Genomic DNA, 21,890 nt, shown 5'->3' on the forward strand with positions numbered 1-21,890 from the left:
ATTCCTGCATATGATAAGTCTGCCAAGGAAAGCTCGGCAAGACAGCCTCTTAAAGGTATTAATATAATCTGCCATCAAACCTTACCTGGACAGGGATTCACAGAGAAAAGGGAAGGTCTCGTCTCTTATACCACCGCTATTTTGTTGCTTTCGTTGTGTTTCATCCCGCCATTATTCCTCCTTATAAATCATGTTTCCATGCTCCCAGGACGTGAATTTTCACAATAAACCATGTGAAGATACTCGGATACCGGAGAACTACCTCCTAACCTGGTTACATTTTCATTTCCTAATTTCCATAATTAGAACTTGCTGGCATCAACTGCTTTTATTGTAATTGCGTTAAGTGATTTAGAGATGAATTGCTTTGTAAAACGAAGTCAAGGTCACATTAAAATGATACACCTTATCACGAGTAGTTTTATTACCTGCAATAGCTAATAAGTGATGTTATGTGAAAGACACCTATAATAATGTCCTTTAATTATATACCAACATTATTTCCTGTACTATCGTGGAAATTAAGCAATTAAGCTGAATATAATTTTTTGTAATTGATTTTTGTTGCAGGAAGAATGCATTTATAGTTTTATGGCTATTACATTATTAATCTGACTTTTCACTGATTGTAGAGCATTAATAGAAATGACCCTTCCGTAGCCCAGCCACCTGCTTCAGCCTAAATTCATTTTATCATAGACTTAAATATACAAGCAGGCCGGTAACTTAAAGGGATACTGTCATGGGAAAAACATTTTTTTCAAAATGAATCAGTTAATAGTGCTGCTCCAGCAGAATTCTGCACTGAAATCCATTTCTCAAAAGAGCAAACAGATTTTTTCATATTCAATTTTGAAATCTGACATGGGGCTAAACATTTTGTCAATTTCCCAGCTGCCCCAAGTCATGTGACTTGTGCTCTGATAAACTTCAATGACTCTTTACTGCTGTACTGCAAGTTGGAGTGATATCACCCCCTCCCTTTCCCCCCCAGCAGCCAAACAAAAGAACAATGGGAAGGTAACCAGATAACAGCTCCCTAACACAAGATAACAGCTGCCTGGTAGATCTAAGAACAACACTCAATAGTAAAAACCCATGTCCCACTGAGACACATTCAGTTACATTGAGAAGGAAAAACAGCAGCCTGCCAGAAAGCATTTCTCTCCTAAAGTGCAGGCACAAGTCACATGACCAGGGGCAGCTGGGAAATTGACAAAATGTTTAGCCCCATGTCAGATTTCAAAATTGAATATAAAAAAATCTGTTTGCTCTTTTGAGAAATGGATTTCAGTGCAGAATTCTGCTGGAGTAGCACTATTAACTGATTCATTTTGAAAAAATTTTTTTTCCCATGACAGTATCCCTTTAACACTTTTATTCATGCTCATCCTTTGCTATTGAAGAAAACGCCATACATAATTTAGTTTCCCAGAAACACAGGAAAAAAAACAAGATTCCTTTGGCTTATCTTTGAAAAACAAACCAAAAATAGATCAGTTCGATTTTTATTCTTCTTTTTTGTGATCAGTTGAAAGCTTGATTGATGGAGCCATACAACTTCTCATTTTTGGAGAAAGGGAGTGCGGAACGAGTCTTCTTTTTTTTTTCTTCTGTTTTTGAACTAAATATCTTTCTGACTTACAAATTAGAGTGAAACCAGTATCTCAGTCTCTCCTGCTCTCTTCTCCTCCAAACAAGAAAAGGCTGTATACATAATTATAGTTTATAATGTTCTTTATCACCTCTACCACAAGGCATATCAACCAGACCCATTAGCAAGTTATAAAAAGTCAGTTATTCAGCATGGTTAGTTGAAGGAACGGATTCTGAAATATAGGCTGTATTCCATCGTTCGATTCGAATTTGGATCGTATTAGATCGAATTCGAATCAAAGTATAAAACTTAGATTTTTGAAAAATTTAGATTGGTCCTTTTTTTTGAATTTCGAGTTTATGAGAGTTGATTTTTTAGAAATTCCCATCAACTTGAAATTCGACCCTTGATAAATCTGCCCCTTAGGGGATCAAATCAATTAAGGGGCAGATTTATTAAAGGACGAATTTAGGGGCAAATTCACTAACCTGCGGAGCCTTCGCCGCACTTCGCCTGGCGAATTTTCCCAGGCAGCCGCTAATTCACTAAAATCCAAAGTTGAGCTCATTAGGCGAAAGGTAGTGAAGTTGCGCTAGCGTTAATTCGTTAGTCTAAGCGAAGTTGCACTAGCGAAGGCTAATTTTCATACGGCGCCAAATTTAATTTGAATGGACGTGTATGCTGCAGCGCATACAGAACACTGCACAAGCCCAGGGAAACTTAATAAAAGTTTAAATAGGTGTTCTATTGCCCTACACATGTGCCCACAGTATATGTAAGGTGCCATATGTTAACAAATTTTGGGGGGAAGGTGGGCACCCGCAAAATAATTTTCGCTCTTTTTCAGCCAGCGTTATTTTGGGACTTAGAAAAAATTTCAACATTTTTGGGACTTTTTTGGGAAAATTTTTCAACTTTTTTTTTTACAAACTCCTATCTACTCTATTGAACTTCACCTGCTCTGCTCTGGAGAAGTAAACTCTGGCGAACGTTCACAAAAACAAAAATCTTAGTCAATTTGCGTAGTTTCGCCCCCTTCGCCAGAGTGCAAGTTCGACAGCATTAGGGTGCGAAGTTGTGCTAGGCAATCCACTTTGCTGAAGAATTTTCACCAGGGTCACTGATAGTAAATTTGCGAAGTGGCCAAATGACATCACGCTGGCGAATTAGACTATTCGCATTTTAGTAAATTTGCCCCTTAGAGTTCATGGGAGTTTATAATGACTCCCATAAACTTCCATGAACTCGAAATTTGAATAAAAAATGACCAATCAAAATTTTGTAAAAAAATTTAATTTTTTATAAAAAATTAAATTTTTTATAAAAATTTAATTTTTTATAAAAAAATTTAAATTTGTATAAAAAATTTAAATTTTTCAAACTTGGGTGTATGGGATCAACCCACAAACTCTCAGAAAAAAGCTTGATTTTCAGGAAGGCTGCAAACAACTCCATATTGATCCCAGCACATCCCCCATAGGCTAAAACAGCAATTGGGCAGGTTTAGGGTGGCGAATAGTCGAATTCTTAAAGGGACAGTACATGATACATTTTCGAAATCCAAATAATTTTTGAAAACTCGAATCGAATTTGAACTATTCCATAGTTGAATTTCACTAAAATAAACTTGAAAATTCGTATTTCAAAATTCAAATCACTCGACCCTTGAATTTCGAGTTTACAGGAGTATATCGGAGTTTTTCGAAACTCCCATAAACTCGAAATTCGACTCTTGATAAATCTGCCTCTAAGTGTGAGTTTTAGATATTCGATTTTTTTATTATATAACCCCCCCAATCAGATTGAGTATATTTGAATTTAAAGCAGTTAATAAAAACTCACATGAATTTGAAATTCAATTGACCATGTCAGGCAGGGCCGCCATCAGGGGGGACAAGTGTCCCTGGAGGGTGCATGAAGGGGGGCCCGTCAGTGCAGAACTTTTAAAAGTGCCGGGCCCCCCCCGACAGAGAGGTATGTGCCTGGCGCCCCCCTCCCCCAGCTTTTCGCCCTAGGCACGTGCCTACTCTGCCTACCTCTAGTTCCGGCCCTGCTTTAAGGTCTAGAATTGTACAGTATTTAGGTGAAAATGTTTGTACATAAGAACTGCTTGTTATGTTCTGGCTTCAAGTAATTTTTTATAAATAATAAAAAAAGTTTCCTTCAGGGTTTCTTGTGTCCCAGTTTTATTTTTAGCAATTATCAAGATGTAAGAATGTGCCAGTCATGTGATACAAACATTGTGTCATGAGAAACCAGTGCCTAAAATATAATATAAATATACAGGTCCATAAATCTTTGGACAGAGACACCTTTTTTTAATTTTGGTTCTGTACATGACCACAATGGATTTTAAATGAAACAACTCAGATGCAGTTGAACTGGAGACTTTCACCTTTAATTCAGTGGGTTGAACAAAAAGATTGTATAAAAATGTGAGGAACTAAAGCCTTTTTTTAACACAATCACTTAATTTTAGGGGCTCAAAAGTAATTGGACCATTGACTCAAAGGCTATTTCATGGGCAGGTGGGGGCAATTCCTTCGTTATGTCATTATCAATGAAGCAGATAAAAGCCCTGGAGTTGATTTGAGGGGGGGGGGTGCTTGTATGTGGAACAGACAACATGCGAACAAAGGAGCTCTCCATGCAGGTGAAACAAGTTGTCCGTAAGCTGCAAAAACAGAAAAAACCCATCCGAGAAATTGCTGCAATATTAGGAAAGGCAAAATCTACAGTTTGGTACATCCTGAGAACGAAAGAGAAATCACTGGTTCTGCCTTACTGCAAGTTAGTGTAACGGTCGGCACCCAACACCAGAACAAACACCAGGCACCCTGGTCTCGGCTCGTGCTTCACCAGTAGTGTGACCGCCTTTGGGCCTCGGGAGGAGCCCTCGGCTTACTTGGATGCCACCTGGACTTAAACGAGAGGTGCAGGATGGGAGTTCTGGATAAGCAGAGGGGCACGACTGTAGAGCAAAGTCTTTGGACAGAAGGTCGTAGTACAAGGCGTGAGGGAATAGAGTAGTCAGATCAGGCCGGGTCGAGGCAGGCAGAAAGTCAGCGTAAACAATTCAGCCCGGGTCTGGGCAGGCAGCATTCAAAGCGAGGTCAGGTAGGCAAGGGTCAAAACCGGGAGATCAATCAGATGGGATGAGGCAGAATCAGAGTCAAATAACAGGCAAGGGTCAGGTTCCAGAGATCAGAGTAGTAAAACAGCCAGGCAGGGTCAAACACAGGAATCAAACAGACTAGAAGCTTAACAGCACAAAGTACAAGGCACTAGGAACAAACCTATCACGGGCAACCATAAAATAACAAATGCCCCTTTAAATATTTTGAATTTGGCGCCATTGCGCGCTGACGTCATACGTCAGCGCGCCTGCGCCTTTAAATAGCGATAATGCGCACGGCGCGCGTACTAGGGAGGAAGCCAGCAAGAGGAGTGGCGGGGCGGGGACCACTAGACCACCAGGGTAAGTGTTCTCGACATTTAGCATCAGAAAACTGCCATTGGAAGGCCGTGATCAACCATTTGAAGTAGCACCATGGGCTGACCTTGAGATATTTTCCTTTCTACAAGGTTTTCCCGCTTTTGCCGAGTTTAGTGACATTCCTCAGATGAAAGGAACAGACCTTTTGTGATGGGAATGTGTGAGAGAGGCGTCTAGAATTACACCCAGACAGTAATCTTGGCTTGGGAGCAAAATAGTCAATAACTGGACCTCAAATTCTAAAATAAGGTCAGAATTGCCTTTGGGTACTATATGAATTTAATCTGATATTTTTAGAACCTCTCTGTCTATATAAATCACTTTAGTGGGATTTTGCACATCAGGATGCACCAAATCCACTATTATGGATTCGGCCGAACCCCCCAATCCTTCATGAAAGATTTGGCCGAATATCGAACTGAATCCTAATTTGCATATGCAAATTAGGGGTGGGAAGGGAAAAACATTTTTGTTTTGTGACAAAGTCACACAATTTGCTTATGCAAATTAGGATTCAGATTCGATTCAGCCAAATCCGAATCCTGCTGAAAAAGGCCAAATCCTGGCCGAATCCCGAACTGAATCCTGGATTCAGTGCAACCCTAGTTTTAATATGCACTTTCACCAATATTAGTATTTTTTTCCTTTCAATTAGCATATTTAAAAACAGAAAGAACAATGAGCAGCAAAGCAATAGCTTAGCATAACAATTGTTAATTACATAATAAAAAGAAATATCATGCAGCAATTCATTGTTAACAATTAGGGGCAAATTTACTTAAGGTGAATATCGAGGGTTAATTAACCCTCGATATTCGACTGTCGAAGTTAAATCCTTCGACTTTGAATACCGAAGGATTTATCGCTATTCGTTAAATCCTTCGAATCGTTCGATTCAAAGGGTTTTAATCTATCGATCGAATGATTTTTCTTCGACCAAAAAATACTTAGAAAGCCTATGGGGACCTTCCCCATAGGCTAACATTGACTTCGGTAGCTTTTAGGTGGCGAACTAGGGGGTCGAAGTTTTTTCTTAAAGAGACAGTACTTCGACTATCGAATGGTCGAATAGTCAAACGATTTTTAGTTTGAATCGTTCGATTTGAAGTCGAAGGTCGAAGTCGAAGGTTGAAGTAGCCCATTTGATGTTCGAAGTAGCTAGAGCTAAGTAAATGGGCCCCTTAGTATTTTTTTAAAGCCTTTATAGGGCAGTTCTGACTATTCTGCAAATGAGGGCAAAATAATACATGCGTCTATGTAAACATTTAAGCATATCATCATCATATTCCTGCTTTTTCTCTTTAACACTGGAGACTGTAGAACTCTTTTATTTTTGCAGTTACAATTCTGCTGTCTGGAACTCTTTATATATAAGGCATTTAAGGATACGTTTTTGTAACATCTCCTTTTCCATGTGCCACATTATTAAACATGAGCGTGATTTCCTTAGCTGCTGCAGAAAGCGCAATCAGAAGCGTTTTTTTTTCCCTTTCGGAGAACTCCTTCTGGGATATATTCTAGCCTAATAGAAAATGTTTTTGAGATCTATTGCTATAAGTGTGTCTTCCATCTGCTGTTTTCCCAGTTATAGCAAAAATCGAATTATGTTGTCGCTGACTTTTTCAGCCATATTATTTTCATAACAAAACTGCTTATAATTTTTTCACTTCTTCTTGTAAAAAAAAAATAGCATTTTTGTCAAGAGTTATTTCATACAATTTCGAAGGACGGGTACAAATAAAAATGATGTTATATATAACTGAAGCTCCACAAATGGGGGAGGCAATAAGGGTTGGAGATTAGGGTGGCAGTGAACTTAAATAAAGACTTAGGTTGGCCTAAGTAACTTTTGCAGAAAGGTCAGTGCTAAGAACAATAATGGCAGAAACCATTAACCATTGGAAGGTTTCAGACATGATTTTCTGAGTACAGGCCGTCCCCGGGTTACGTAAGAGATAAGGTCTGTAGATTTGTTCAAATGGAGATGGATCTATCCATTTTTCCTGAACTGTTTTCAGGATCCTTTAACAGAAAATGGATTTCCTGTAACTCAATCTGCCTGTGCATTGGTGTGCTATAGTCTACACTAGAATATACTTATTATTAATTATAACTGATATATATATCTATATATATATATATAGATATATATAGATATATATAGATATATATAGATATATATATATATATATATATATATATATATATATATATATATATATATATATATATATATTATACAAAAAAGGTCCGCACTCTCAGGACTTAGGAAAAATAAAAAACTTTTATTCACATAGGAGACTGACGTTTCGACCTATTCAGAGGCCTTGAATAATATTGTATTTTATTTCATCATGGCAAAAAGATTGACGTTTCGGCTCCCCTCTAGAGCCTTTATCAAGATAAAAAGCCATTAACCTCATAACCCTTAAATAAAATTTCAATAAATACTCATACAATAAATCTATGTTAACTACAAAGGTAAAACATTATTACTGGACCTGCAAACTAATAATGTAGTAATAGTAATAATGTTTTACCTTTGTAGTTAACATAGATATATTGTATGAGTATTTATTGAAATTTGAAAATTTTTTGAAAAAAACCTTTTTTGATATGTATTTTAAGGGGCACATTTACTAAGGTTCGAATATCGAGGGTTGATAAACCCTCGAAGTTAAATCGCAAAACGGGGAAAAATTCACAAAACGGGGAAAAATTTGTGAAACTGGTTTGCCGTGATTTTTCCCACAATTTTTTGGAACAGGGATCTTGGGTGATAAATGATCGTATTTTGGATATGTTCCTTAGGTGGAAGTGACATGATTTAATAAGTGACTGGATATGAGGAGTGAAGGACAGTTCTGAATCTAGGATAACCCCAAGGCCTGGCGAGATAGGGTGATAGTGGAATTGTTAGCTGTGATAGATACTTCTGGTCTGGTTGGAGGAAAGAGAACCATTTCTGTTTTAGAGAGGTTTAATTTAAGGTAGCGTTGTGACATCCAAGTAGAGATAGCGGACAGGCAGGAGGAGACCCGAGTTAGGAGTTCTGGGTTGATATCAGGAGAGGAGAGAGAGATCTGAGTGTCATCAGCATAGAGGTGGTAGTGGAAACCATACGAGTTTATTAGTTTGCAGAGGGAGGAAGTATAGAGGGAGAATAATAAGGGGCTCAGGACAGAGCCTTGAGGAACCCCAACAGAAAGAGGAAGAGGAGTACAAGGTACTGTTTTATTATTACAGAGAAAAAAGAAATCATTTTGAAAAATGTGTTTTATTTGGATCACATAATTATTTGGGGGACAGCCTTTCCATAATTCAGAGCTTTCTCGATAATGGAGATCCCATACCTGTAATGTGTTTTCCGTCTATGGTTTTCAGTCAGCAGCCACTAGTACAGACTTTCACTTATGTTTAAAATTTACAATTATTAAAAAGCTCTTTTATGAGTTTATCAGTAAATAATGCAGGAATTGTTACTGCAAGCATTAAGGGCCTGACACACCATTTTTTTGTGTATTTGAGAAGCAGATTTGAACGTATCTAAGCACACAAGCTAATTGATTCCATCATTGTTTTTCTTTATTACATCCACAAGCTTTTATATCTACATTCTATCATTGTTTTAGCTTATTCTCCATTTTATGCATTTGACGCATGTTCAGTAAAAAAAAGACATGCGCGTTGAACTGACTTTACTTCTATTTATAAAAAAGAATATAAACGCAACATGTGTATTCAATTCAGCATAAACTTCAGTAGATTCACATTTGAATGCCCTTAGGGTGTTTACCAATAGTAGCATTTCACATGCAGGGTGTATTAATGAATGCCACTAAATTGCAAACACAGGTATAAACACATCAGTAAGAAGTAGGGATGCACAGAATCCAGGATTTGGTTCGGGATTCGGCCTTTTTCAGCAGGATTCAGATTCAGACGAATTCTTGTGTGTGGCCGAACCGAATCAGAATCCTAATTTGCATATGTACATTAAGGGGCCCATTCACTAAGCTCGAGTGAAGGAATAGAGGAAAAAAACTTTGATTTTCTAATGGTTTTTTTGGCTACTTCGACCATCGAATTGGCTACTTCGACTATGACCTTCGACTTCGAATCGAACAGTTCGAACTAAAAATCGTTCGAATATTCGACCATTCGGTAATCGAAGTGCTGTCTCTTTAAAAAAAAACTTCGAACCCCTAGTTTGCCACCTAAAACCTACCGAGGCCAATGTTAGCCTATGGGGAAGGTCCCCATAGGCTTCCTAACAATTTTCTGATCGAAGGATAATCCTTCGATCGATGGATTAAAATCCTTTGAATCGTTCGATTCGATGGATTTAATCGTTTGTTCAATCGAACGATTATTCCTACGATCATTCGATCGAACGAATTGCGCTAAATCCTTCGATTTCGATGTCGAAGGATTTTAATTCGGCAGTCGAATATTGAGGGTTAATTAACCCTCGATATTCGACCCTAGGTAAATGTGCCCCTAGGCGTGGGAAGGGAAATCACTTTTCATCTCAAAACAAGGAAGTAAAACATTCTTTTCCCACTTTTTCCTTTCCAGCCTGTAATTTGCATATGCAAATTAGGATTCCGATTCGGTTCAGTATTTGGCCAAATCTTTCACAAAGGTTTCAGGGATTCTACCGAATCCCAAATAGTGGATTCGGTGCATCCCTAGTAGGAAGCCTGATTATTTTGTTCTTGCTAAATTGGTCATCAACTTAAAAAAAGCATGATAAATAAAAGGGGCACATATGGTTCTTTACATTCATTACAGTTACCAGACGAATATTTTATTCTCACAAAAATGCATAGTTGAAGGTGATATTATAGTATTAACATTTTTACCTTATACCTGCAGTTACTTTACTATTCCCATCAACCTCACCGTGGCTCATTTATCATGGAAGCTAGTGATCAAGCTCGGATTCTCCTCTTACAAATAATAATGATGATATTGTGCAATAGGCAGCAGTGATTGAACCCAATCCTTTAGGCTTGGATACTAACCCAAAGCAGTTTAATGTTTAATATGAGACTTGATTGGAACTCTGCTATTTACACTAGGCCACACCAAACATAAAGCACTAGTATTCGACACTTTGTGCCGGTTTTGCTTATGTTCCATATGCTCCTTTCACCCAGTGATGCCAACAAGAAGCAACTACTGTGTTGAGCCAATTGGTACGCCCTGGATTCTGTTTGCAATATTATCTGTGGCTATTTTTGTGTTGCTTCTTTCATACTACAAGTTAGAGTCCTGCCTATTTGCCTACAATGACCTACAACCTGCACCTTTTCAACACAAACTTTATTTACAAAGAAGGAACTGACATTATCAGAGGGCCAACAGGAAGCCAGAAAAGGAAAGCAGAAAGCTCTGCCAAACCTGACCTAAAGGTAATTCAACCTCCCAATCTACATAATCTTTACTATGTTTTTAATACCTGCCACGTACTGTGTGTTACTAACCTGCCGAAGCACTCTAACTCCCATTAGTGAGATGATTGGAGCTGTGGTTTAACAGTATCAGAAGGGTCACTGTACTACTAACAGTTCAGTACAAAGACTTCTGCAACATGCAACTCTCCAGTTACTGAACAACTTAAATTATAACTATAAAATCTTCTGGAAGTTTTAGTTTTAGCAATTTAGCAATTGCTGTAGAGCTGCTGCTTGTGGATCATTAGATTACACCAATGTAATTCATTAACAAAAAGACTTCCTATTAACAAAAAGACTTCCTATTAACAAAAAGACTTCCTATAAAGCATCACATTTGCACAAGAAGGAAACTGCATATCCACAAAAAGACGTGTAGACATGTAATTTCACAGTTGTAATAAACAAACATCATTGATAGGACGGCATGCCTTCGATTCCAATGCACGGTAATCACTACAGGGTGTTAAACATCTGGCTGACAGCAGTGGGACTGCAGGAATTTCATTTTCTTTTGCAAAAGTGTTTTTAAATATCCAAGTGTCTGAGCCATTGGATTCAAAATTCATCTTCTGAGCTGTCGGCTAAGAGCATTACTCTGTCTTGCATGCTGTTAAATTCTCTCTGCTGGAGAAAAGGAAGGAAATGGTGAGGATCCTGGGAAATGTTGGAAACAGAGCACGGCATGGGAATGAGAAGAAGGAAAACGTGTAAGAACCAAGAAAAAAGGGGAGGAGAAAAGATTGAACTCTGGAGTCATGGAAAGGAAACCAAAAGCAGTGGAAAATAATTCAAAATTAATAGCAAGAACATCCTTAGAGGATATTTACCTTGAAATTAGCATTCTGTAATATGTAGACAAAGCTACTGCAATGCAATTTACTTGCTGGCTTTATTTTTTACTCTTTGAATTATTCAGTTTGAAGCAGTCTCCAGAGAAATAACAAAATAGAGTATGGAGAATAGATATGAAGTAACTTCAACACAGACATACAGAGAAGCAACATTCTAGCTAGATCTGTACTTTACAACTGGTCTTTATCACACAATTATTTATTGATTCATTTTATGTACCGTATATACTCGAGTATAAGCCGTCCCGAGTATAAGCCAAGGTACCTAATTTTAACTCCAAAAACTGGGAAAGCTTATTGACTCGAGTATAAGCCTAGGGTGAGAAATGCAGCAGCTTCTGGTAAGTTTCAATCAAAAAATTGAGGGTTTCTGCTCCCATTGGAGGTGCCGGCGTCTCGTTTTTAGATGCCGCGAATATTCTTGGAGACTATTCTCGGACGCCGGCGACTATTCTTGGACGCCGGCGACTATTCTTAGGCGCCGGCGACTATTCTTAAATGCAGGCGACCGTTTTTGCGCTTGACCCGAGTATAAGCCGAGGAAGAGTTTTTCAGCATATTTTGGGGGCTGAAAAACTCGGCATATACTCGAGTATATACGGTACTGACCAAAACATGTAGCATGATAGTGTATTTAAAGTTCTAGGGGCACATTTACTTTGCTCGAGTGAAGGAATAGAATAAATAAAACTGAATTTCTAATGTTTTTTTTGGCTACTTCGACCATCGAATTGGCTACTTCGACCTTCGACTTCGAATATTCAACCATTCGATAGTCGAAGTACTGTCTCTTTAAAAAAAACTTTGACCCCCTACTTCGCCACCTAAAACCTACCGAGGTGCAATGTTAACCTATGGAGAAGGTCACCATAGGCTTTCTAACAATTTTTTGGTCGAAGAAAAATTGCTCCATCGATGGATTAAAATCCTTCGAATCGAAGGATTTAATCGTGCGATCTAACGATTTTCCGTTTGATCGAACTATTTGCGGTAAATCCTTCGACTTCGATATTCAAAGTCGAAGGATTTACATTCAGCAGTCGAATATCGAGGGTTAATTAACCCTCAATATTCGACCATATGTAAATCTGCACCCTAGTCTTCACACACAGAGCCCCACTGGCAGTGTCCAGGTGTTTACCTTACAAGTCAATTTTAGGGCAATGTCCATAGTTTTGTTGCCCACCATCAGATTGAAATCATGTGGGGGGCAAAATGCAGCAATAGCCCTGTGTGCAATTGCCCTAAAGCTCGTTCTAAATAAAAGACAAGTGAACCACTTTTTCTGATATACTTTTTGGCCATTGAAAACAGTAAATATTTTAAAATGTCTTTGAGATGTGTTTTTTCAATAACATTTTCCTTTCATACATGGTTTGCTAATAGAACTCCCATGTGCTTCTTTATACCTTTCTTTTATGCTGTTTGAAGCCATTTCTCCTGCGGCGATTCATGATCTTTATGATGTACAGAGCTCCAAGGATTAAAATTGCTCCGGCTACACCGACTCCTACTGGTATGAGCATCCCAGACATGTATCCTGCCTGAAGAGAAATTAGAAATACAAATTTATTATACTTGCAGTGTCTTTAAACACTTCTAATCTTTTTTGTTCTATAACCATTCTGTTATTCCAAAATAAGTAAACTAAACATCTTTTTTGTCTTTGTTTATTAAATTTGATCAATCTGATTTTCCCGATAATACTCGAGTTTAAATCCCTTTATTTAAACTCGAAACAGAACAATTTATAGGAACACTGAAATTAAAGGGCAAGTCAACCCCAATATAAAAATGTGCCTAATAAAAGAAAACATAATTCTAAATATTCCAATGTACATGTATTATAACTTTTTAGTGCTTTTAAAGTTACTGTATATACTCGAGTATAAGCCGTCCTGAGTATAAGCCGAGGTACCTAATTTTAACTCCAAAAACTGGGAAAGCTTATTGACTCGAGTATAAGCCTAGGGTGAGAAATGCAGCAGCTTCTGGTAAGTTTCAATCAAAAAATTGAGGGTTTCCTGGCCACTTCATGTCAGCAATACTATGGGTATTCGCCCCGCCCCCATACCCCAGTTAGCATTGTCCCTCCCCCAAAGAAAACGATAAAGGACCCAGCTCCTCCTCACTTACTTGTCTTTTTTGCTTAGTCTTCATTCTAGTTAGCATGGGACATCTTGGCGGCGGCTTTTGTTCAGATCCAACTCTTCAGAAAGGTTGGCGATTTCTGAGGGCTATTCATTCAGTAAGACTGTCGCATGAAGCCCCCTCAGCAGGAATCCAATTCCTTATTACAGGCTACTCCAGGTTAGTGATTTAAAAAGTCGCTACTGGTGTGTGAGATCCCAGGTGGCTTTTTTTACCAAACATACTTCCTAGGGTGCATGTTTTCGAGTGCACGTTTTTTCGCGCGCGTGCCTATCGTCGCGCGCACGTTTTTTTTTGTCGCGCGCACGTTTTGTCGCGCGCACGTTTTTCTGGCGCATGTTTTTTCAGCTTTTTTAAAGTGGTCGCCATTTTTGTATGCTGGAAAGTGCATACATTTGGAAGTGGATACTTCAGTTTTTCTGTTCCAGTCAGGTAATCAGATGCCTGTCTTACAGAAAGGTCGGGTTTGTAAAAACTCAATTTTCATTGTTTTCTCCTGTATTGCTTGTAGCATACCAGGAGGTACTGAAGTGTACTGGTGATCTTACAGCCTCAGTTACAGCTGCCCTTGTTGCTTGGTATGTCCCTCTTAGTTTTCTCTTAGCAGTTTTTTTTTTTTTTTTCTTCTCACTGTCATTTTCAAATGGTTTTTGGTTATTGTCTCTGCAGCTTGCCTTATGGAGTCCTTGCAGAGGAAAAGAAGGAAGCTTGGCTCTTCTTCTCAAGTTTGTGCAGGCTGCTTTGACGCTCCTTTACCGGGGAAGAAGTTTTGTAAATCATGCTTTGGCCTTCTACTACAGGATACGCCTGTTAGTGAAATCCCTTCAGGCCAAGGGGCTTCAGTGTCCAGGGAGGAGTCCGACTCCTCTGATTTCTCAGGAGAGGAAAGTCTAGAACCAATGTCGGAATTGTTTTCTGAGGAGGAAGAAGAGGAGACAGAATCTTCATCCTTTGATTTGACCTTAATCCCTCCGTTAATTAAAGCAATAAAATTAATCTTGGGGGTAGAAGAGGTAGCGGACGCTCAGAAGTCTAAGGTGCTCCCATCTTCTTCAAAGCCAAAACAATTATTTCCTCTTTTTCCGGAAGTGGCAGAATTAATCTCGGCAGAATGGGGTAAAGCAGCTAAAAAGGTTTCTTTTGCTTCTATGACTACGAGATTTGCAAAGTTATATCCATTTAAAGAACAGGATACCAAGAACTGGGATGCAGCCCCAGCAGTGGATTCACCTGTGATTCATTTGGCAAAGAAGACAATTTTGCCAATTGATGACTCGTCAGTACTAAGAGATCCCATGGATAGAAGAGTGGAGACGGAGCTTCGTAAGGCATATCAAGTGGCAGGAGCCTCATGTAAGCCGGCAGTAGCTCTAGTTTCAGTGGCAAAGGCAGTCTCCTTGTGGATCGACAGTTTGGATAAAGCGATTGCTGAAGGTACGGATACAGCTGACATTAGTGCTGGATTATCAGAATTAAAGATGGCAGTGGCATTTATGTCGGAAGCGGCAGTGGATTTGACGCGGTTGGCTTCCAGGTCAATGGCAGTATCAGTGTCGGCAAGAAGAGCATTATGGCTCAGATCTTGGGGTGCAGATGCGGCTTCTAAACTAAGTCTCTGTAACCTACCTTATGTTGGGGAAAATCTTTTTGGTCCTAAATTACAAGAGGTCATAGAAAAAGCGACAGGTGGGAAGAGTTCTTTCCTGCCGCAAGAAAGGAAAAAATCGAAGGCTCAACCCTTTAAAGGTTTTTTTTTTCGAGGCTCAGGAAGAGCTAGAGGTTATGCCAGTAACTATAGATACTTTGGCAGAGGCAGTTCAAGACAGTCATCTTGGAGAGGGGGTCACTCCGCAGTTATCAGGGGGAACAAGCTCAAACTGTCCCCAACTTCTAAGAAATCCTTCTGACGATCATGGAGTAATGGATGCTCGAGTAGGGGCAAGGCTTTCAAGGTTTTACGAGGTCTGGAAGCAGTCAATTTCAGACCAGTGGGTACTGGATTCATTGAAAAGAGGTTACCGCATAGAATTTTTGTCGGTTCCAACTCTGAATTTTTTTTTGGTTTCCCCTATCCCTCGAGGTCAAGAAAAGAAAAAAGCCCTCGAAGAGTATGTCCAAATCATGTTGGACCAGGAGGTAGTGGTGCCAGTGTCTCAGGAAGAAAGGGAAAAAGGCATTTATTCCCTACTCTTTCTAGTGAAGAAGGCTTCGGGAGGGTGGAGGCCAGTGCTGGATTTGAAGAAACTGAATTCCTGGGTGCATCTTCAAAAATTCAAAATGGAGTCGATAAACACCATTATTGCGGCAGTCCAGGCAGGAGACTGGCTCTTGTCGATCGATTTGAAAGATGCATACCTTCATCTTCCGATAGCAGATCAGCATCAGCGTTTTCTACGCTTTGCACTTGGACACAGGCATTTTCAGTTTCGGGCCCTTCCCTTTGGTCTCTCAACATCTCCAAGAACGTTTACCAAGGTACTCATCACCCTGGTCGCAGAGCTAAGGAAACAGGGCCTGACGGTCTGGCATTACTTGGACGATATCCTCCTATCCGCAGGGTCTCCAGAAGTCCTTTTGTTACACAGAGAGATTGCAATTTCTTTTCTTCAATCTCACGGGTGGTTAATCAACTGGGAAAAAAGTCAGTTGCAGCCATCTCAATCCCTAATTTACCTGGGGGCTCTATTCAACACGGCAGACAATGTGGTTCAGTTGCCACAACGGAAGATAGAGCGCATGGTGAAAGAAATGGAAGATTTCTGTCCCCAAGGGGAGGTTTCAGCAAGACGATTTATGTCTCTCCTAGGTTTGATGGCAGCCTCCATTCCAATGACCAAATGGGCCAGATTCCATATGAAGGAGGCACAACGTTATTTCCTGACCCATTGGAATCGATGGGAAATCAATTGGAATCAGTTAATTCCTCTTTCTCCCGAACTCAAGGTCAGCCTTCAATAGTGGATGAACCCTTCAAATTTGTCCAGGGGTTTTCCCCTTGCTCCAATAAATTGGAGGATAATAACAACGGATGCCTCCTCCCAAGGTTGGGGAGCTCTCCTGGAGAGCAGTGTGGCTCAAGGAACCTGGAAGTCTCCATTGAAAGTGCACGCAAATGTGTTAGAACTAAGAGCAGTGTTTCAAGCACTGCAGGCCTTTGCTCCAGATATAAAAGGAATGGCGGTAAAAGTCAAGGGAGACAATTCCTCAGCAGTATCCTATATAAGGAAACAAGGAGGAACAAGAAGTTTGCTATTATGGAAAGCAGTATGTCCAATCCTGAGCTGGGCAGAGCAGAATCTGGAGAATCTGACAGCAGTTCATATTCCAGGGATTCACAATCAGAAAGCGGACTTTCTCAGTCGTATGACTTTGTCAAAACACGAGTGGAAGCTGCATCCAGACATTTTCCACCGGCTAGTAGAGAAGTGGGGTCTTCCGGAAGTGGACCTCATGGCCTCTCCGGACAATGCTCAACTGCCTATATTCTATGCAAGACATTTCAGCCCTCTAGCTCAGGGGACAGATGCACTCCTTCAGCCCTGGTCGTTCCGTCTAGCCTATGTGTTCCCACCAATCCCTCTCCTCCTTCAAGTCCTACTGAAGGTTATTCAGGAGGAAGCAGAGCTAATCCTCGTGGCCCCTTATTGGCCTCGTCGCCCATGGTTTCCTCTGCTCAGAAGACTGGCAGTAGCAGACCCGTGGCCGATTCCTGTGAGGGAGAATCTACTGACCTAGGGACCAGTGTCACATCCAGACCCGCACTCGCTCTCGTTGATGGCATGGAGATTGAGCGCAAAAGGCTTGTAGCCTTGGGCCTCTCTGAAGCAGTGGTGGTTACATTGCTTAAGGCAAGAAAAAGTAATACGTCTACCACATATTATAAGATTTGGGAAAGATTTCTCCTATGGCAATTGGAGAAGGCAAATTCCTGTTTTCCACCACCTTTACCTCAGGTTTTAGAATTCCTGCAGGAAGGATTGAGCAAAGGTTTGCAATACAGAACTCTAAAAGTTCATGTAGCAGCACTTTCAGCGATGACTGGGATAAGATGGGCAGAAGATCCGTTAGTAAAGCGTTTCTTCTCAGCCACGTTAAAGATTTGTCCTCCAAAAAGGACTTTATCTCCTGTTTGGGATCTACCAATGGTGCTGAAAGCCCTTTGTGAACCTCCATTCGAGCCTTTGCAAGAGGCGTCCTTATGGTTGGTGATCCTAAAGACTTTATTCTTGGTGGCAATAGTTTCAGCAGCGAGAGTCAGTCTCCTACATGCTCTGTCTGTAGAAGAGCAAAACATTTCCTTTGGCCGGATAAAGTAATTTTAAAGCCTCCAGACTCATTTCTACCCAAGGTGGTTTCCACATTTCACCTTGCACAGGACATAATAATCCCTATCATACCGGACGAGCCCAACCTTTCCTCGAAGCTCCAGAAGCTAGATCCGGTGAGGAGGCTGAAACATTATTTGGCTATGACTCAGTCTTTGAGAAAGTCTGGAAGTCTGTTTGTGATACCGGCAGGTCCTCGAAAAGGGGAACAGCCAGCGAAGTCTACAATTGCTAGATGGATTGTAATCTTGATACAAAAATCTTACAATCTTCAAGGCAAGCAGGCACCAGCAGGACTAAAAGCTCATTCAACAAGGGCTGTAGCTACCTCCTGGGCAGCAGAGGCGGAGGTTTCAGAATCGGCAATTTGCGAGACAGCAGTTTGGTCATCTGCTCGAACCTTCTTTAAGTTCTATCGTTTGAATGTTAAGAAACCTTCTCAACATAATTTTGCTCCCGCAGTTCTGCGGTCTTTTTCTGTTGGTTAAAAGCTGTTTATGCCCTCCCTCTTGTTTGGTTGTCATTGCTTGGGTATAACCCATAGTATTGCTGACATGAAGTGGCCAGGAAAAATGAAAATTTCCTATCATACTTACCGTAAATTTCTTTTCCTGGCCACTTATCATGTCAGCAAACCCACCCTCTGTTGACTAAATTATGAGACAAGTAAGTGAGGAGGAGCTGGGTCCTTTATCGTTTTCTTTGGGGGAGGGACAATGCTAACTGGGGTATGGGGGCGGGGCGAATACCCATAGTATTGCTGACATGATAAGTGGCCAGGAAAAGAAATTTACGGTAAGTATGATAGGAAATTTTCATTTTTCTGCTCCTATTGGAGGTGCCAGCGTCTTGTTTTTGGATGCCGGCGAATATTCTTGGAGATTATTCTCAGACGCCGGCGACTATTCTTAGGCGCTGGCGACTATTCTTAGATGCCGGCGACTGTTTTTGCTCTTGACCCGAGTATAAGCCGAGGTAGAGTTTTTCAGCATATTTTGGGGGCTGAAAAACTCGGCTTATATACGGTATTTGTAAAAACAATTGCTATTGAAAGCAGCATTTGCTTAACTCCTGGTTGTTACTTTTTCAACAGTGTTGCAGAAGTCTTAGTTCCCCAGCAAAGACATGTCTGTTAATCAGCTGCCTTGTCCTACATTGTTTCAACAGTCTGAGCCACCAGGACAGAGAATTAAAAGGGACAGACAAGCACTGCTTTCAACAGAATTGCATATAAAAAAAATAGCTTAAAACTCATAGAAAAAAATGTAATGGATGTGTATTGCAAAGTTGCTTAAAATTATGTTTTCTTTTATTAGGCAAAAAATGATCTTTTTGGGTTGACATTCCCTTTAAAATAAAATCACAAAATCAGAGAGTTGCTTAGCTCTAGTCACAAAGTAAGTTGTAGTCTGAAATTATCTTAGAATTGTCTCTTGATTATCCTTACTGAATGTATGAATACATCTTTCCCTTATCTTAATAGTGGGTAAAGCAAAGCTGAAATCAACACAAGACAGTGCCCATGTGCCAATCAGTTCCCCATTGCTCAGATAAAGCCAAAATCAACACTGGACAGAGCCCCTTGTGATACTCAGTTTCCCATTGCTCAGATAAAGCCAAAATCAGCACCGGACAGCGCCCATGTGCCAATCAGGTTCCCATTGCTCAGATAAAGCCAAAATCAACACCAGTGCCCCTATGCCCATTGTCCTCTCTTTGCATGGGTGTCACTGCCATCCACAAGATCCAGACCAATGTGTTTCGCTTGACCTCATACATTTTTTTTTCAGATCACACAAGTGCATTATTTTTAGACTTTTACATTCTTGCAAGCAATATATACAGTAAATGGAGATTAAACAGTTCAAACATTTTTTGTTTTCAAATAAAGCATGTGATATTAGGTAATTCTACTCCTTTAAATTCTTTTACCAAGAGAAAATCCAAGATACAACGCAGGTAAAGATTAGCCATGCTTAACGGTACAACCACATTAACTAGTATAGAATTCTGAATAAATAGCAGCTCAAATATACTGACACTGCAGGATACAGTTGAACAAACAAGTTCTTATCAAGGTATGGTGGCAGGGCAATGTGTAAGCCACAGTCAGAGTAATAGAATCTGACACCCCCTACTATAGTACAGCTGGCGCTCAATCAACATTTAAGTGCAATTCCAATCTTAAATTGGAAAACCAGATAGCAGTATCAGTAAACAGGGAGTCTGAATTGGGAGATAAGTACCAGGGAGGCGGAAGATGCTAGAAAGGCAAAAATGAGTACCGTGCTGGCACAAAATTACAGCAGCGGGTTTCAGAACATCAGTGGGCAGTTTATGGAATTACATGGCAGTACATTTTATTCCTCTACCCCAAGAGGTGAGTTTCCAACGAAGATAGGTATAAATATATACTTTTATAAGTTGAGGCTTTCTAAACTTTTTGAATTTTAACTGTATGAGGTCCACAGCTGAGAAAAATTTACATACCGTATATACTCGAGTATAAGCCGTCCCGAGTATAAGCCGAGGTACCTAATTTTACCTCCAAAAACTGGGAAAGCTTATTGACTCGAGTATAAGCCGAGGGTGAGAAATGCAGCAGCTTCTGGTAAGTTTCAATCAAAAAATTGAGGGTTTCTGCTCCCATAGGAGGTGCTGGCGTCTCGTTTTTGGATGCCGGCGACCATTCTTGGATGCCGGGGAATATTCTTGGAGACTATTCTTAGGCACCGGCGACTATTCTTAGGCGCCGGCGACCGTTTTTGCGCTTGACGCGACTATAAGCCAAGGTAGAGTTTTCACCATATATTCGGCTTATACTCGAGTATATACGGTACATATCAAGTGCCACCAAAATTTGAAAACAAAGTATCATCTTATCTAGTGTTCGCATGTACATGTAAATGTTATGTTATATATACATATATATTAATAAAGCTCCAGCAAATTCCGCAGGATGTAAATAGGTATTTATATGTATATGCTGCCATATATCTGTAGTTTTAAGCTGTTGTACTGTGTAAGCCATTGAAAAAATGCAGAAAATGTGAAGTTTGGTGATACCTTTTATTGGCTAACTGAATAAGTAAAAATGACAAGCTTTTGGAGCACCAAGGCTCATTCGTCAGGCAAAATACAAATGAAAGCTGGAAAGGCACATCATATTTATTGTTAAATTATGGGCAATAAATTAGAAAGTTACATATAGACAGAGATAACTTGTAGAGATAATAAAAGTAATTAGAGTGAGTTGTACATAGTCACACAAAGGGGCAGATTTATCAAGGGTAGAAGTGAAAATTTGAATTAAAAAAATTGGACTTTTGAGCTATTTTTTTGTGTACTGAATAGTCCAAATTCAATTCAAATTTGAAAAAAATTCGAAAATTTGAATATCGAAATTTATCGTGTACTGTCTCTTAAAAAAATCAGCTTCGACTACTCGCTATATAAAACCTGCCGAATTGCTGTTTTAGCCTATGGGGGACCTCCTAGAGTCTATTTGGAGTCAATTGATTGAAAAATCAAAGTTTTTTTCAAAAAAAACTTTCGAATTCTATCAAATGCACTATTACTTCAATTTGTACGATTCGAATGCAAAATGCCTATTCACCCCAAAAAAAACCTTTTTTTAAATAAATTTAAATTGGTCTTTTTTCATTCGATTTTCGCAGTTTTTTTTTTATTCGAAATTCGAACCTTGATAAATCTGCCCCATAGTGTGACATGGACCAAGACATAATAGGGTAAGGTTAACATTAATGGCTTTTCAAAACATGTTTTCTCCAAACATCTACACCACCTTCAAGTAGGTCCACAATGTGCAATTAAGATTCTCGATGCAATAAAAGCTTAATGAAGATTTACATTGTGACAGGCTAATTTTCATTAGCAAATTTGTTTTCTTTGCACATTTTATTACATTTCCTCCATAGTGGTCAATTATTTCTCCTGCAATTAATCACAGACAATCCTGCATTTATATTTCTTCTTTTACTTTATAAT

The 21,890-nt window shown here is 39.6% G+C and overlaps 1 protein-coding gene across 4 annotated transcripts in view; it reads right to left on the reverse strand.

Annotated features, from left to right (window-relative positions):
* Positions 1-9,882: 9,882 nt before the first annotated feature.
* Positions 9,883-21,890, reverse strand: part of armh4.S (armadillo-like helical domain containing 4 S homeolog) — a 66,590-nt gene continuing 54,582 nt past the window's right edge. For all 4 annotated transcript variants that reach the window (XM_018232274.2, XM_041574832.1, XM_041574831.1 and 1 more), the window contains exons 7-8: positions 12,816-12,950; positions 9,883-11,179 (exon numbers count right to left, since the gene is read on the reverse strand). In XM_018232274.2, the coding sequence (XP_018087763.1) occupies positions 11,111-11,179; positions 12,816-12,950 (204 nt within the window). In that variant the 3' untranslated portion in view covers positions 9,883-11,110. The remainder of the gene's footprint in view (positions 11,180-12,815; positions 12,951-21,890) is intronic.

The sequence above is a fragment of the Xenopus laevis genome, chromosome 8S (genome assembly GCF_017654675.1).
Source record: "Xenopus laevis strain J_2021 chromosome 8S, Xenopus_laevis_v10.1, whole genome shotgun sequence".
Taxonomy (NCBI): Eukaryota; Metazoa; Chordata; class Amphibia; order Anura; family Pipidae; genus Xenopus; species Xenopus laevis.